Consider the following 17,173-nt stretch of genomic DNA (forward strand, 5'->3'; position numbering starts at 1 on the left):
GGGGTGTCGGGTAGAAAGGCAGGGCAGGTAAAGGAGGGGAGGACATATTTATTTCAAGTATATGACTTGAACCTTGCATCACCAAATTCAGAGCCCAGCTCAAAACCTGGCTATTCAAACAAGCCTTTCCCCAACACCCTTGATGAATATTGAATTGTGATGGATCATGACCTGAATTTGACTATGACCTTGTTCTTATGACATTATAGTTCACTTGTTGTTTGTTCCTATGCTTCTCTGCTCTCCTTATGGTTTTTTGTACCCCTTACCCTTCCCCTGTTACTTGTAATTTCCGTTGCTTTTGTTCCATGTAAACCGAGGTGATGTTTCGACTAACATCGGTATAGAAGACTTTTAAATAAATAAATAAATAAATAAATAAATGTAAAGCATATGCACGCAATTTAAAATAAATGTATAAACTATGCGGATCCCTACATTAAAAAAAAAAAAAAAAAAAAGCACGCGCACACAATCATGCGTGTATACTTTCAGTTCAGAGTTAAAGTAGTATTTTATAAGCCGTGTGGCCTCTGTTGCACACTTTACAAAAGACAGGCATGACTTTAGGCACACCTACCTATCAGGCCGATACAGAAAAACACGCGGGAGAGCCGGCGAGCACCCGCTCTCCCGGCAGCGCACAGGCCACTCTCCTGGGCACTCGAATCAGGAGGGTGGCTTATGCAAATTAGGGCGCACAGTAAAGAGGCGCTAGGGACACTAGCGTGTCCCTAGTGCCTCCTTTTTGACAGCAGCGGCAGCTGTCAGTGGGTTTGACAACCGACGCTCAATTTTGCTGGCGTCTGTTCTCAAACCCGCTGACAGCCATGGGTTCGGAAAACGGACGCCGGCATAATTGAGCGTCCGTCTTCCGACCCGCGGGCCGATTTAAAATTTTTTTTTTTAAATTTTTTTTAATTTTTGGGGGCCTCCGACTTAATATCGCTATGATATTAAGTCAGAGGGTGTACAGAAAAGCAGGTTTTTCTGCTTTTCTGTACACTTCCCCGGCGCGGGCAGGCGTTAATTTTTGAAAGTAAAATGTGTGGCTTTCGCTGCACATTTTACTTTCTGGATCGCGAGTGAATAACTAATAGGGTCATTAACATGCATTTGCATGTTGCGGGCGCTATTAGTTTCGGGAGGGGGGGGGGGGGTTGGCCGCACTTGTTCGACGCGCTATTACCCCTTACTGAATAAGGGGTAAAGCTAGCGCATTGAAAACACGCGGCCAAACCTGGGCTAACAGTGCGCGCCACCGGAGCGCACTGTACTGTATCGGCCCGTATGGCGGGTATGTGCCGAGTTCTTCACGCTACTGCAGAGGACCCTCCCTGTGTCTCATACTCTTATTCCTGGTTTCTCGATTTCCTGCTAGGGTGTCAGGGCTGCTGTGTAGTAAAGAGAGGTGCTGCTGAACTTTGAGAGGTAGGCTTGGGGAAACGGGTACTATGGTGGATCGGCTGGGAACATTCCACTATTTTTAGGCTAGCACAAGCTACAAACACCTTGCCCTCATGCTGGCAATGCTTTATTCTCCTCTTTGGCTGCTGGGGGTCTAATCAAAGGACCCTGTACTGCATAAACAGCTCCCCGAGAAGGCACAACACCTGGTACAACTTCCGGTGTTAGGGAAGTAAATCTTTTGTAAGCCAAAGGTTTATTTTTCCCTCTAAATGGTATAAAGTACTATATTTTAATTTTGCCTGTCTGTAGACATACATTTCTACCTCATCTGCTTGGTCAGGCTGAACTACTTTTCTTTAATTGAATCCCTGGGTCTTCTGCCCTACTCCATTCTTCTACGTTTTTGCCTGAATAATTTTCTCTGTCCAGGTGACTTACAGCAGTTTCTCTAAGACACACGTGGCTTTCACCAACAACCGTGCCATGGCCTCTTTTGATCTGCAAACTGACCATCTGGCACAGCATGAACCTTGAACAGAACAAATTCAGCAAGCAACACCAGGGCTATTTCGCGAGTCAAAGAAATGTTTTTTGTTCCGAAAAATAGATGGGATCAACAGAGGTGTACCTAGAGTATTTGGCACCTGGGGTGAATACTTCTTTGGCCTCCCCCCCCCTCCAATATATAATTTTAACATTTCCTAAACATCGATAAAATATTTTAAACAGCAGACACATCAAACAACACCCAATCAATAAAACTAATAAGTATTTTAAAATCTCCCACTACTAATAAGGATTTTAAAATCTCCCACTACTGATAAGGATTTTAAAATCTCCCACTCTCCATATCTGTCATCCTAAGATTGTTGTAGACTGGGGGCACGCTCACACACACACACACACACAGACACACACACACACAGACACACACACACACAATATGCTCCTTCTTTTTCATACACATATACATGCTTAGTGAGAGAGAGGGAGCATGTCTGTGTGTGTGAGAGAGTCACTTCCTCTGTGTCTCTCTCACACGCCAACACACATGTAGAGAAAAACTGAATTGGAAGCCACAAGGCAGATTCTGTATGCAGTGCAACAATGGAAAAGCTGAAAATCACTATTCCTCAAAACAATACAATCAAGAAATATAAATTAATCAGAACAGTAAAGCCATACTAAAAAATATACATTTCAAAACAGCTGGTAAGAGACGGAGGGAACTTGAGTGTGTGTGTGTGTGTATGCGTGAGTGAAAGAGACAGACATATATGTTTCCTCCGTCTTTTTCTCACACAACACGCTTCTTCTGTATCTCTCACACGATTCCTGTCTCACCCATGCACACACCCACAGGCATCTTCTCATACACACCCCCTCACACACTGGCACTTTCTCTCACAGGGCCTGTATCTCCCTTCTTCGGCCATTGGCGGCACCACAGGGCCTCTGCTGCTGCCAGCTCCCGCCAGCTTCTGCAGCACCAGCAGCAATGCTGGGCCTCTTCTTTACCAGCATGCTGGCTCCAGGAAATACCAGTGGCACCGCTGGTCTCTGTCACTGCAGGTCCTTGCTTTTTCTAGGCAGGCTTTCCCCCGCAACGTCACTGTTCCGCCCTGCCAGCAGGACTTTCCTGCCGGCGGCAGTGGCACCCCTTCCTCTGTTGCCACCCGGGGCGGACCACCCCCCTCGCCCCCCCTTAGTACGCCTCTAGGGATCACTTTTCAAAAGGGTTTAGGCTCCTAAATTTGTCCTTTTGTAAATTTACTGAGTCCCTAAATTTAGGCTTCTAGTTTCACTAGGAAACTACATTTAGGGGCCTAAAAAGTAGGTGCTGGGCCAGTGGAAGCACTAAGGGGATTAGGTGGTCACCTAGTACTTCCACTATTCAGAGCAGGGCCAGTGGAAGCAACACTGTATCCTTGCTGGTGGCGAGACATGACGATTGGGCCTCTTTCTTCCTGCCCCGTGGCCGGACGTTGTGTTGCAAGGGGCCACGGGGGTGGAAAGAAGAAAGCCCAGTCACTGCGGCACTAAAGAGCAGAAAGGAATCGTCTCCGTGGGGCTGGAAGAAAGGTCTCCGGAGGTGGAGCAGTGTCGGGCTGAGCCCATGTAGCTGAAGAGAGGAACAGTGATGGCAAGACAGGAGCACTGAGCAGGAACAGTGTCAGCTGCCTGTGCGGCCCAAGAGAGGTGTGGAAGATGGATCCATGCGACAGTAAGAGAGGAGCAGCAGCAGTGTTAGCTGGGCCTGCGTGGCCACAAACAGGAGAGAGAGGAGGCATCTGGATCACAGGGTCTGCCCAAGTGTGTGTATGAGAGCATGAGTAAGCGTGTACGTATGTGAGAGGAGAAAGTTTGTCGTCGTCCCCACCTCCTTTTAATTCACGATAATCTCAGGGTTTCTAGAGATTCAAAGTTCCCAGGGATGGAAGTAAAGGATTATTAGTTTTAATTATTGGTTCTTTATTGTCTCTGCTGTTTTGAACTATTTTATTGGTATTTGGGGAATTTTTTAAAATTTGTATACGTTTGTAATTATTTGATGTTATTCTATTTGTTAGGCATTTTGAATTTTTTTTTTATTAGTATGGTTTTACTATTATGATTGTTTTATACTTGATTTTGTTTGTTTTATGAGGAATGGTGATGTTTCTGTTCTTCCACTGTTACACTGCATACACAGTCTAGCTTGTTGTGGTTTCCAGTTCAGATTTTGTCTGCACATTATAGTCAATTTATTCTGTATTTGGTGAGTGTCTTTCTGTGTTCTGCATATGTGACAGAGGTGAGATATTCTGCTAATGTTAGTTTGTGTAAGGATCTATAGCAGTCTGGCTTGTTCTGTTTTCCTTAAGAGGAGGTGTATTGGTGTTTTAGAGCCTGGTGTAATATTTGCCGTGTTGCCTTTTCATAGATAGGGTTGTTACTGTTTGAATGATTGCAGTTAGTGGCATTTTAATATTGAAGGTTTACTATATAGTAACTGTAATTCAGTTTGCTCATGGCTTTCTGAGGGCCAAGCCCATACACAACATGCGTTATAATAGACCTGATAGCAAATGGGTTTCCAAGTGTCTCTTTGCAGGGCACTGAAGAGCAGAAAGGGATTGTCTCTGCGGGGCTGGAAGAAAGGACTCCGGAGGTGGAGCTGTGTAAGTAAGTATAATATACATGTTGTGAATTATATTATTATATCAATGTCCTTTTTCTTGTAAAATCTTGTTATTAGAAGTGCATAATTTTTAATTGTGTATGGGAAGGTCAGGGGCGATGCAAGGCTGCAAGGTTTGCTGAGTGTCTAATACCCTTGCACCCGCCCTGAGTGGGTAGCTATTGGAGTGGAGTTAGAACAGAGAAACAAACTTAAGGGCTAAATTTAGGTCAGCTTTTTTTTTTTTTTTTTTTTTTTTAATATTGGCCTCAAATGAGTTTAAGAGTCTGCTGTTCATAGCTGCGGTTTTGAATTTAATCGGCACTTCCTGAAGACATATTGCCAAATCAGTTTTACATTTAATAAAGTCTAGATTCCAAGGCGGAAAAACAAAGGCTAGGCAGAGGAGATGCAAGCTTCTAGCTGTGTTTTGTGCTGAAGAATATCCAGGGGAGGGGGTTAATCATCTGGAACATTAGAAGAGGCTAATCCATGCCTTTGCTTTCCTGGATGTCATAGCATCAGGGCCATGGGTACATGGCATGTGTCTTGTGGCACAGAAGTAACACTGCCTAGTTTATAGAAGACATTTCCATAAGAACACAAAAACAGTTCTGACAGTCTATTTCGATTAACCAGGTCGTGCCGACAGAAAGCACTGATCCGTTTACCTGTGCGGGTAGTATAGGCTTGTTACACGAGGCACATTTAGGGGCAAAAACCCTGAAAGTAGAGACAAAGACAATGTTTCAACACTTACAAAAAATACTTTCTTTAAAAAAAAAAAAAAATGTAAAAAGAAAGAAAAGCCATACAAGTAGTAGGTGAAATCTTTATTTGATCCTGCTCCTTTGGGGTTCCAGCTCAGTTGATCGGGTTCTGTAAATCTTCGTTTGTAGCTCCCCAGGGATTTACTCCCCCCTCCATGTATTTTATCGCCTCCCAGGGGGGTGAGTGGTCGATTGCTTTCTTTCCAAAAGGAGCATTCAGGGCTCCTTTTGGAATCCCGCGATGCGGTGTTGCTATGGCACCAGGAGCATGGGCCTGCACACCCTCCAGCCAACATGGGGAGTGGGCATCCAACGCAGGGCAGACACTGACCCAGCAGGCTGGTGAAACCCTCCCCTCGCCAAGGACTGCAAGCACGAAAAATTTGCTTCAGCGGGGGGGGGGGGGGGAACGTACGGAAGTCTAGCGCAGGACATTTTGGGGGCTGTTCTCCAGGGGCCGCTCTAAGGACAGTTCACCTGCAGAAAACCATGCATGCTACCAGAAAAGCTTGATCTCCCCCTGGTCTGAGAGCTTGTGGCAACTTGCATGGCAAAGGACTGCCACTAAATCATCACGGTGGGCCATTTGATAACAGAAAGAAAAACACCTTTCCTTATTTGCTGGGCAGTTTTTGTAGCAGCGCTCTCCAGGGCGCAAGCTTGAAGCCAGGTGTCGATGCTGATCGTATATTAAAAATAAATTACAGTGCGCTGTTTAAGATGAGGATGATTTTTTTTTTTTCAAAGTATCAAACACTAGGCCAGATTATAAGTTTTGGGCACCGACAGTGCCAAAAAAGCCTGCATCTTGTCTTTTTTTTTTTTTTTTTGCCCATGGACTTTATCTCACTTGGCGGTGGCTGCCCAAAGTCAGATTCCTGCTTTTTGGAGGAAATCAGCTTTACCTTCTCGATTTGCTCCGAAAGAATCAGTATTTTATATGGGGGAAACTGACAACACAGCGAAAGGCTTCACGCACCAAAGTACGTGAAGATTTGGGGAGCCATTTCTCGTTGGGTGGGAGGCCCCTGCCCTGCCTGATATGGGGGGTGGGGCTTCACTTGTAGTTCCTTTGTAAGCACATTTGTCTGTCTTTAAATTAATTTTGGTTTCCTGGTTCGAGTATTGTACGCTGGCCGGATCTACTATCAGTTCTAATAAAATCTGAGTGGAAAAAAAAAAAAAAAAAGGTTAAAAAGAGGGCAATTTTGAAACAACCCACCTCCCCCACGCAGGCAGCCTCCAGGTCCACGGATAATTTGTGTCCCATGGGCCCCGGCAAAACAAAACGTTAAGCAGGGAAAATTCCCCGTGGAATCCTCCCTTTGGAAACTGCCGCATTTGTACGGGAAGGCCCGTACGAGCGCGGCGAGCTGAAAATGAAATTAGTGCGCGCGCTTTCCCTCCCCCCCCCCCTCTTTCCCAGCGGGCCAAAGTCCGTGCGCTGTAAAACCTGCGCGTGCACGCTCGCCCGCGTTATGGGGGAGCCGATAATCAACCCGCGTTTTTTGTTTTTTTTTAACGCCAAAACCCCACCCCCCCCCCCCACCCCAACATCAATTGAGCGCGACATCCCCGACCGCACTCCATATTTGGGAGCGTCACGAATCTGAGAGGAAATAAGAGTCTGACAGGACAAAGCGTTCCCGATGCCGCGCTCCTCGACCTCGCTCCCGATCTCTTTTTAAAATTACGAAGGTCATGCAGGCCTCTGGAATGGATTCTGTCTTCTTGCCTAAACATTTCTTTTCGGGCAACTTCAGGACGGGAAAAACTCTCCCCCCCCCACATACACTTTTAAATAGACAGCACTGGTTCAAGCAAAAATGTCACCAAAAATCGCTGTGGAAGTTTTCCCGTGTGCAAAATTTCCCAACAGCCCTCCTCCCAAACTTTTTATTCCCGCTTGCATGGGTTTTTGAAAATTGCTTTTCTTCCAGATGTTGCTAAGAAGTTAAATCCTTGAACAAGGCAAATGCAAGCGAGCACATCGACTCGCAGGCTCATACTTGAGCTATTCTTACCCAAATCTCATTTTGCACATTAAATTGTTTTGTTTTGGGTTTTTTTTGACCCAGCAGTTTTCTCCCTCTTCTTTTGAGCTTCCAAGCTCAATTGGAACTAGGGGCTAAGATCCTGGTGCCATGAGCTTTCATTTACAACTGCTTAGGGATATTTCCTGTATAGTACAACTCCCCCACCCACCCCTCCGAGCCACCAATGTACCTGCTCTGGTCATTGCAGTAACCCTTCCTAGACTAGTGGGAGAGCCTGCAACAGGGCTCCTTCAGGAACCATGCAAGCACAGGCTCTAAGAAGTGACCACAGGCTTCCCCCTTCCACAGCATCCCCAGTTCCGGCAGACCTAGGACGCGAGAGCACGAACCGGAGGACCTTTCTGCGTGGCAGTGCACAGCACTCACCACCTGACCTACTGGGCCGGCCAACACTGCGAATATTTGTGTTTGTTCAAAATGTCTGATCTGCTGTTAAAGAACCCCCCAAAGCATGTATCACCTCAATCCGTGCATGAAATATTTCCACAAATACTTGGCTTCATTTGAAAGGGACTAGAAGGTCAAGTTGACGCAGTCCTGTGAAGGAACACATTCTTCACTGCTCATGTAATTTTCCGCCCTGCACAGATTAAGCTATTTCATGCTAATAAAAGAACTTAATACCATGTTTCTGAGACACTTGAAAATTGCTAAACACTTTGTCCAAGTATGAAACACAAGATAGGGGATTAAGTTCTAAGTGTTCAGTGGGAAGGAATTAGAAAAAAAAAAAGGCAAATTAATCTGAAAATATTATACGGTCATAAACAAAGCTTCAAGGAGGGAATGGAAAGCAACTTGTCCAAGAGAAAGCAACACGCCTGTTGGACTAGGGCTCAAACGGTGCCAGTTTGGACTTGGAGGATGTTTCGTGGCTGCGTTCATTCCATGTTATTTGAAGCCTTTCACAGTAAAGGGGTCATGTTGGACCTCCCATTCGGAGCATCACGGATCACCTTATAGGCACTGGGGGATTAGCTGGATACCAATTAAAAGAAGGCGCTTGATTAACAGTTGCATGCCCATATTAACCACTGAGCACCATATACGGCCCCGAATCCCCAGTCTCTTAGCGAGTCCTCCATAGCAGCAGAAGATGCTTCAGTTCGGCTTTGTTAAATCACAACAGATACTTGCAATTCTAGTTTTGCAACAGAGAAAAACAAGAGCGCATGCACCATCATGTCCTATGCCTGGCCATCGAAAAGTATGGAGCGCCAACCTCTGCATGCCCTCAAGGCTTTAAAGGTTGACCCGATGGGACTTGCATCTAAGGACATGGTGTTCGCCAACCAAAGCCATCGGTCAACTCAGCCTCTATTTGGGTGGGGGTGACTGCAGAGGATGTGTTCACAGCCTTGGACCGGAGGGAGTCCCAGCCATTGCTCGACACCAGCACCAACTGACCAGGGTGTGCATGCATTACCAGGTTCTGGAGGGAGCGGTCTGTGGCTCTGTCCAAAAGGCTGACACTTCAGTGGTCAGAGGAGATAGAAGGGCTAGGGGGAAAGGAATGTTAAAACACGGGGGGTGGAGAACCCACGGTTGTTCCACAGGAAGGCTCCTGCCACCACAACCCTAGCAAGGGGGACACAGTTCAAACTCGACTGGTGGACGTCTTTAAGGAGCCGGAGGAATCTGCCAGGCCAAAAAAAAAATGAAGAAGCAACTAACCAAACCATACCAACCACCATCAGGGAGTGCATGAAAAACAGTGTCCCGGGTTCCTGCGCGCGCGGCCTTACGTGTGATAGTCCTTAACACAGTAGATATTGTTCTCCACGTCCACGGTGAAAGGCACGCCATCCAGACATTCATTGCACACCACGCAGCGGAAGCAGCCAGGATGGTAAGATTTTCCAAGGGCCTGTAAAATCTTGAAGAGAAAAAAAATCAATGGAAAATGTTATTGGGTAGTGTTTTGTGTTGGTTTGCATTCCACATGATATCACTTCACCCCTGAGGTTGATCGTGAAACTTGCTGCCAACTGCTGAGAAATGCTTTCATCCCCGATGGTTAGTGCTGCCTGGAGATGTGCCCTGCGCTTCTAAGACCAGCCAGCGATCACTTTCCCCACCACACAGGGTCTAGCTCCCACCATACAAAAAAAGGTTTTCCCGTTTACATTTTCTCTCTCGTTTCTCATGAAGGCACCTTTCCTCGGCAGAGAGCTGCTGCCTTTCCTTTAAACCATCCAGCTCACGGTTCTAATACAAGCAAAACGTCCCTTTTTTTTTTTTCCCCTCCCCAAAAACTTTTCAGCTCCCCCTCCACTAACATTCACAAACATCCGATTCCCCCCCCCCCCACTCCCATCAAAGGGGGGGGTCGGATATGCCACACGTCGGGAAGCAAAGCCCTCGCTTTACTGGGAACCGGGGCTGCCACCAGGGAAGTCCACGAATATCATCCTCGCAGCTCGTTCTAAGAGGGCCCAAGGTTGCCAACTGTCAGCTAATTGACCGACAGTCAGGGGAAAAAAACAAAACAGACTGCAAACCAACAAAAAGAGACCTGTCTGTAAGAAAAAAGTCACGGGCCACGGGGGTCAGGCTCCGAGAGGCTGCACTTTTAAATACCATACACCGTTTTCATGGGGCTACACCCAGAGAAAGCTGGACTCCAGCTCAGAGAAGAGCTGGTTTATTTTTGTCTATATGGGTGGTTAAATAAAAGGAAGAAATATAAAACATGGTGGAGGGATTTAAAAAAAAAAAAATCTTGTTTTGTTTCTGCGGGTCAAAGGGCCAAGACCTCTTCACAAATTGATTTAAAAAAAAAAAAATCATATACACGGAAAAGATGAAACCAGAGTAAGCCTTGGGCTCGGTAGAGTGGAGCAGACGTCTGGACGGGGCAGAGGGCACTCCAGGGCAGGAGGAGGAGGGGAGGGTGGAGGCCACGCTTCAGGGTGGCTTCTGGTTTTAAAATGAAAGCAGAATATTCTTAGGATGACCTCCCTGGTCACCTACGGGACGCTGCAGTCTCTGGCTACTGAGGAATAATTACTCTCTGCAGCTCACAGGGCAGGCGTAAGATATGAGGATCAAGGTCAGGGGGCGCACATGCGCTCAGCTCACTCTGATTTAAATATTCTTCATGCTGCAGTTATGAACCGTGGGGGCCAGAGGGGACGGCTGTTCATTTATAGTTACAAGGAAACAAGAGGGGACGGTACCTTTTAAACGGGCGCACGTTCGTCAGCCTGCACCCAGGGACGCGGCCATTTTGTAACATACACACACACACGTGCACACACACGCGCGCATGTTACAAAAGAGCCCGACCGCACGCACGAGTGTGTGCAATTTTAAGTGAATGCGCCCCTAAGCGCGTAAAATGCTGCTTCTACCACGAGGGGATTTTAAAACGCACGCGAGCTGACGCCATTCCCAGTTTTACCAGTTTGTTCCCAGTTCACCCAGGCAAGGGATAGGACTTCCAAACCCCTCAAGGTTTAACAGCCTCCCCTTCTCCCCTGTTAGCCCTGCCCCCTTTAAACCCTGCCCATCTGCCTATCTCGTCTCTTATTTTATTACTTACAAGTCCTCCGTAGCAAAAGAAAAGTTACGCGGCAGGGGACCCCAGCGCGCGCCTGGGCGCTCAGGTATTTAAGCGCAAATTTCAAGGTGAGGCCCGGGAACGCCCATCCCCCGCCCCTCTTTTTTTTTTTTTTTTTTTTTAACACAACCCTTCCTTGGTGCGCGTAGCGGGAGGCTTTTGAAATTCCACTAGGCGCGCGCTGTCCCGACACTCGCGCAGCTCCTGGTTTTGGCGCGCACCGGCCTTTTAAAATTCACCTTTAAGCATTTAATTGCAGGTGGTATTTCCCTAGAAATATTCCAGATTTACTACTGAGATTTAATCATCGTAAGGAAGCCCTGCTGAACAAAGTCACCGTAACCAGCTTTGCTTATGCATCAAATGCAAGGGCCCCTGCCCCCGGCTCACGTGGGAGGCCCCTGGGCAGCACCCATTGCTCCCAGGTTCTTCCCGCACTGGGCGGGGGTAGGGGGGTGGTCTTCCTGTTCAGAAAAAAAAAATCCTTGACTGCAGGAAACAAAAAATCATAGGCCCAGATTCATTGTTTTGCTATAAATTTCGCATGAACGGCACCCACGATAAAAAAAAAAAAAAAAAAAAGGCATTGTTAGGGTAATTTTTGAGTTAACCACAGCGCTTCACATAGGTATTTAACCACAATGTGTGTTAAACTTTGAGAGCAAGACAGAGATCGACTCCTTATAAGTCTCTCATATTAGTTACCTATTTATACCACTATATGAGGGTTTTGGTGGTGGTCTAGGGTTTGAGGGCTAGTTTTCCATGCACAGTCAGACGTATGAACAGCACAGTCCACCATCTGTGAAGACTGGATGAGATTTGGGGTGAGGAAAGGTAGACAAAGATGAGATTTGCACAATGTGCTCTCACCCTAGCTTGATGCCCTAACGTCCGCGCTAACGCCCTAATGCATTTTGACGAATGACCCCGATAGGTTGGTACATTAGGGGTTTAGTGCACGTGCAAGTACAGAAAAAAAAGAAAAAGTCAAGAACATCCATGAAAAAAATCCCTCACGGTCTCATCTTAGTGAACAGGAATTCTGCACGTCCCTGGCCTGGAGAACGCTCCCTGGGCACCTGCCCTGCAGCTCTCATCGATCCAACAGACAAAAGCAGGCGAGGGGGGCCCCCCCGGGCCCCGCCCCCCGACTGATGTGTTCCTTGGATAGCAACACTCGAGGCCTTCTGTTAGGTAGTTTCCCCCCCCCCTCCAAGGCCCCCCCCCAAAGCGCAATCTGCTTTCTTCGTATTTTAACTCCCCCTGTTCTTTAGAGACGTCTTCCTCGGATCCTCAGGGATCACTCTCGGACCCCACCAGCAAGACCTCCCTGGTCCTGAAAAGCATGGCCACTCCAAGCTTGGGCCCCCAGCCACCTTCCCAGTACAGGAGGCAGGACTGGCAGTCCTTTCCCCTTGGAGACACCACACGCTAGCTCCTCTCCCTTAACCCAAAAAACGCCCTCGGAGACGACCCTGAACCGCAAGAGCACAGGGGTTTTGTCAAATCCACAACACTTCCCACTGGGGAGTGTCAGGCCTCTCCTACCACTCCTATTCTACTCTCAGGTCTGTTGAGTCTGAGGCCTACAATTTTTGGACCCTCCCCTCCCTTACACCAAGACTTGCCCATGGGCGCATATCAGTGCTCTTTGGGGGCCTATGGTACTAAAACCGGGCTAATAAAATTTGCATTAAAAATTAGTGCAATAAATGGGTTTTCTGCCAATGTAGTAGCGACAAGCATGGCACATGAGCACAATGAGAGCTACATTATATACACAGCATTTACATTAGTACAAAGGCCCCTAATACATTAAATTCCCTTCCACCTAATTTCCCAAAAATTCACCCTCCATGACCAAAATTAAAGAACATCCTCACGCTAATCCTCCTCACACTCCTCTGGAAACCCCCCACCCCCAAATATTAATGCCATGTCAGCAGGAGAAGCCAATCTCACCTCCCACTGGCCCAGCATCCAGTCATTCCCTGGCCCTGCCTGCTGGGGGTCCTCGAACGTGAGGTTAGCAGTAGACGGGGGCCGTAGCATCGCTGCCAGCTTTAGTTCAGTTTTTCATTATATATATATATATATATATATATATATACACACACACACACACACACACACACACACACACTCTTGAGGTGATCTCAGTGTTTATTCTACTGTTGCGTTTATTGCAAGTCGCCTAGATGTTCTGTATGGTAGGCGTGTAATTAAAAGTGAATAAGACATGAAATCATGGGGAGGAGGCTAAATTGATTTGGCAGTTGGGTGGGTGGCGGCAGTATTTGCTTTCTACATGTTCTTGTGGGGATGGCCTAGAACAGGATCTCCCCGCAGCTGGCATGCTGGATTGGATGCCTGACAGATTACTAGCGGGCCCCTGACAGAAGCTAGATCGTCAGCATTAAAATGCGGCTGTAAAAGGAGTTTCTCCTCCGGGACCTTTGTATATAGCACACCCATGATTAGGGAGGTCGTTAGCAGGCTATGCAATTGTTTAGCATTTAACGAGCCAGCATATTAGCTAAACAGCGCATTTTCCCCCCTAAGTCAAGGGGCCGTGGTACATAGCGCGTTAACTAACATGCATGCTAGTGGGGTTAGCGCAGCAGTTGCTAGTTCCGTGGCGCGAGGAGACTGGCATCTGACAGACTGAAAAGTAATTGTAGGAAGCACTTTTTTTCACTCAGCGCACAATCAAGCTGTGGCATCTGTAGCCAGAGGACGTGGGGTACGCGGGGTTCAAATGAGGACTGGACAAGTTCCTGAAGTAAAAGTCCACACTTTACTAGCCAGACAGACTTGGGAGAGTCAACGCTTATCCCTGGGCGTGAGATACAACTGTTGGGGGGATCTGCCGGGCACTTGGGACCTGGATTGGCCACAGACAGGATGCTGGGCTGGATGGACCTTGCTCTGACCCAACGTGGCAATCGATCTCCATGGTTAAAAAAAAAATGCTTCTCTTTGCTGTCCAATTAATCTTTCCCTCACTGGCTGGGATTTCCTTTCCTGCCTTCCAAACTCTAATCTAAGGAAATCTTGATCGTTACTGTAATCTGAGCACTGGCGTTCCTCGCGTAAATGACTTACATATAATGCAACATTTAATGCAGTGACCCTTGACGGCGAATGCTGAAGTATTAACCTGTGGTACCAGCAATCCAGACAATGATTAGTGCTGCCCAGCATTGTGGGAACAGGGTCACAGATCCTATCTTAGACCAGATTTAATTATTGCCTATAAATCAGTCCATTTATAGTCACACGAGCTTCCCCCCTTCTAGCCTTCAGTGACTGGCGAGACTTGCAGCGCCTATAAATTGAAGTGCTGGAATTTGGCAGTCAGGCGCACGCCGTGTTAGCCCCGTTAGAAAGAACGCAGCATTTATCAGATTTAAAGCCCGAGCAGTAGCTCAGCAGAGATTAGTCACACCCTGGCTGGGTAAGTGATTAATTAAGTGAAGCCATAAGTGGTAGGCCGGGAATATTTTTCTGCTCCAAGTTCTGTATTTGGTGATGGAAGATCTCATATTTCACTGTACACATGACATTAAAACATGACAGGCTACAATTTTACAGAAGTCCCTTCGGAAATACAGACTCCAGCTTACCGTGATAAAGGATTTGTAAACCAGTTTTCCAAAATAAAGATTTTGGGGTTTTTTTTTTCCTCTTTCAAATGTTTTATTTGTCCCCCTCCCTCCCTCACAAATATTCACACCTTTCTGTTAAACAATTTGGATATGTTTTCTTATCCCTGCAGTTTCCCTCTTGCTTCTTTCAGATTTTAGCTCTTTCTCAGACTTAACCCCAATAACCTGGAGACTTTTCTCCCTATTTCCTATTCGGCTTCCAACGCGGCCCAGCAGCTGTGGTGCCGGTTCTCTGCCAGGGGGCCGCAGGAACCCGGAAAACATGGTGGTGCCATTGCACGATAATCCAGACCCCCCTCTCACCCATGGGGGTTATAGAACGCTGCCTCCCCAGCCTCAGAAGACCCAAGCCGGGAATGAAACTCGAGTCCACTGTTGCTCAGCCACCCGGCTGGACCCTCGCCCTCTCATAGCTGAGATTGCCTTCAAGTTTCGCACAGACAGCAATCACCGCTTCGTTGTCACATGCAAGTCAGAAAGCACATAGAGACTGGAAAACACTGCAAGAGGACTCAACTCTTACCATTTCCATGATCAGATGTCCACAGACGAAACACTTGTCTGCTGTTTGTTGGAAACCCGAATACTGTTCAGAAGGGTAGAAAAAAAAAAAAAGAGAAGTCAATAATGGATAAGTGTCATAGATGTTTTGCACTCCACCTCTTATGCCCTCCACTACCGAAACCACCCAGGCCTCCAGGAACTGAGGGCAGCGCACATTTAATACAGCGAGCAGGCCAATAATCAGTTTAGGACTGAAATAATGGAAGAGTGGAGCCTCAGGTCACATGAAAGACAGGATCAGTCTCAGAAGAACATTCTGGGCCCATCGTGAGGGTCAGAATACTGCAAGGGTGACCAAGCCCAGTCCTCAAGAGTCACAAACAGGCCTGGTTTTCAGGATATTATGAAATGAATTACATGAAATTGATTTGCATACAATGGAGGCAAGTGCAAGCAAATCCCTCTCATGCATATTTCACTGTGGATATCCTGAAAACCAGGCCCGTTTATGGCTCTCGAGAATCACAGGTGTCCACCCCTGAAATACTGGATTCTTTGACAGGCTGAACAGCTCAACACCTTGTGCATTTACGGAACAAGGAGCCATGGGGAAACGTAAGCTCCTGGCTGTTCTTGCCTTAATCGAGGACATAATTCCCACTGGTGCAGAGCACCAGTGCACAGTCACAAAGGGCTGCATGAGTTGGCTGCAGCCCTGCCACTGTGAAACGAGCTGGTGGTGGCAGCGCCCCCTATAGGGCAGGTTGAGAGGCCGTGCATCGAGGCCTTACCATGCTTATCATCGTCCTCAGCAGGATTTGTACAGCGCACACCAGATGTATGTAGCCTTCTACAGACACATATAATGGACAGTCTCTACTCGTTGGAGATTACAATCTAGTCAAGAAAAACTAATAAGAGACTGAGTTAAGACAGCAAGTACTGGGGTGAACTGCAGAAAAATATCAGCCCGCGTGATTTTTTTCAAAACCGGCCCATGGGTTATCTGACTCCCTTGTGCGTTTTCCCTGCGGCATGCGTTTCAACAGTTCCCGAAAGCACGCCGAACCGACATGTGACCTGGAGCCTGGCAGAATTTGAGCCATAAACTTCACATTTTTCCTAAATAACTAAGTAGTAGAACACACCCTAGACCAGGGGTGAGCAAACAGAGCTACCGGCCCTCTTCCATCTGCAATTGGTTGCCATCTGCCCCCCAAGTCTGCTTATATCTCTCTCTTATATCTTGGATTTCTGGTCTGGTATTAAAGTCTCTTGCCAACCAATCAGCTCTTGAAACAGTTGCCAAGTAATGTGATAACCACACAGCCAGCCAGTGTCAGACACGCACACGGTTTCTCAGACACAAATACCCATGCACACGCTTTCAGACATCCACTTTGTCAGTGTCTGACAGAGGGTGCGTGTGGGTGTCTCTCTGACACAAATACATCCAACACTCTCGCTCTCAGTGTATGGCTATGTCATTTTATTTTATTTAAAACTTGTATTCTGCTGCTTCCAAATTGCATAGTCGTCCAGTACAGCTTACATACATAACCACATAAAATATATTAAATCAAAACAAAAACAATAAATATAAACTAAAACATTCAGGGGTAGATTTTTAAAAAGTGCGCCTTCGCGTACTTTTGTTGGCGCACCAGGCGCAAACAAAAGTACGCTGGATTTTAGTAGATACGCACATATCTTATAAAATCCTGGATCGGCACGCGCAAGGCTGCCGATTTTGTGCAGCCGGCGTGCGCCGAGCCGCGCAGCCTGTCTCCGTTCCCTCCGAGGCCGCTCCGAAATCGGAGCGGCCTCGGAGGGAACTCCCTTTCGCCCTCCCCTCCCTTTCTCTACCTAACCCACCCCCCCGGCCCTATCTAAAACCCCCCCACCTTTATCCCTGGATTTACGCCTCCCGGAGGGAGACGTAAATCCACGCGCGCCAGCGGACTGCTGGTGCGCAGAGACGCGATCCGGGGGCAGTTCCGGAGGGCGCGGCCACGCCCCCGGCCCGCCCCGGCCCAAAA

At 47.3% G+C, this 17,173-nt stretch overlaps 1 protein-coding gene across 3 annotated transcripts in view; it reads right to left on the minus strand.

The window, feature by feature from the left end:
- Positions 1–17,173, minus strand: part of WTIP (WT1 interacting protein) — a 162,542-nt gene that overhangs the window by 19,442 nt on the left and 125,927 nt on the right. For all 3 annotated transcript variants that reach the window (XM_029608374.1, XM_029608373.1, XM_029608376.1), the window contains 3 exons: positions 15,154–15,216; positions 9,143–9,273; positions 5,242–5,293 (listed from right to left, as the gene is read on the minus strand). In XM_029608374.1, coding sequence (XP_029464234.1) covers positions 5,242–5,293; positions 9,143–9,273; positions 15,154–15,216 — 246 coding nt within the window. The remainder of the gene's footprint in view (positions 1–5,241; positions 5,294–9,142; positions 9,274–15,153; positions 15,217–17,173) is intronic.

The sequence above is a fragment of the Rhinatrema bivittatum genome, chromosome 7 (genome assembly GCF_901001135.1).
Source record: "Rhinatrema bivittatum chromosome 7, aRhiBiv1.1, whole genome shotgun sequence".
Taxonomy (NCBI): Eukaryota; Metazoa; Chordata; class Amphibia; order Gymnophiona; family Rhinatrematidae; genus Rhinatrema; species Rhinatrema bivittatum.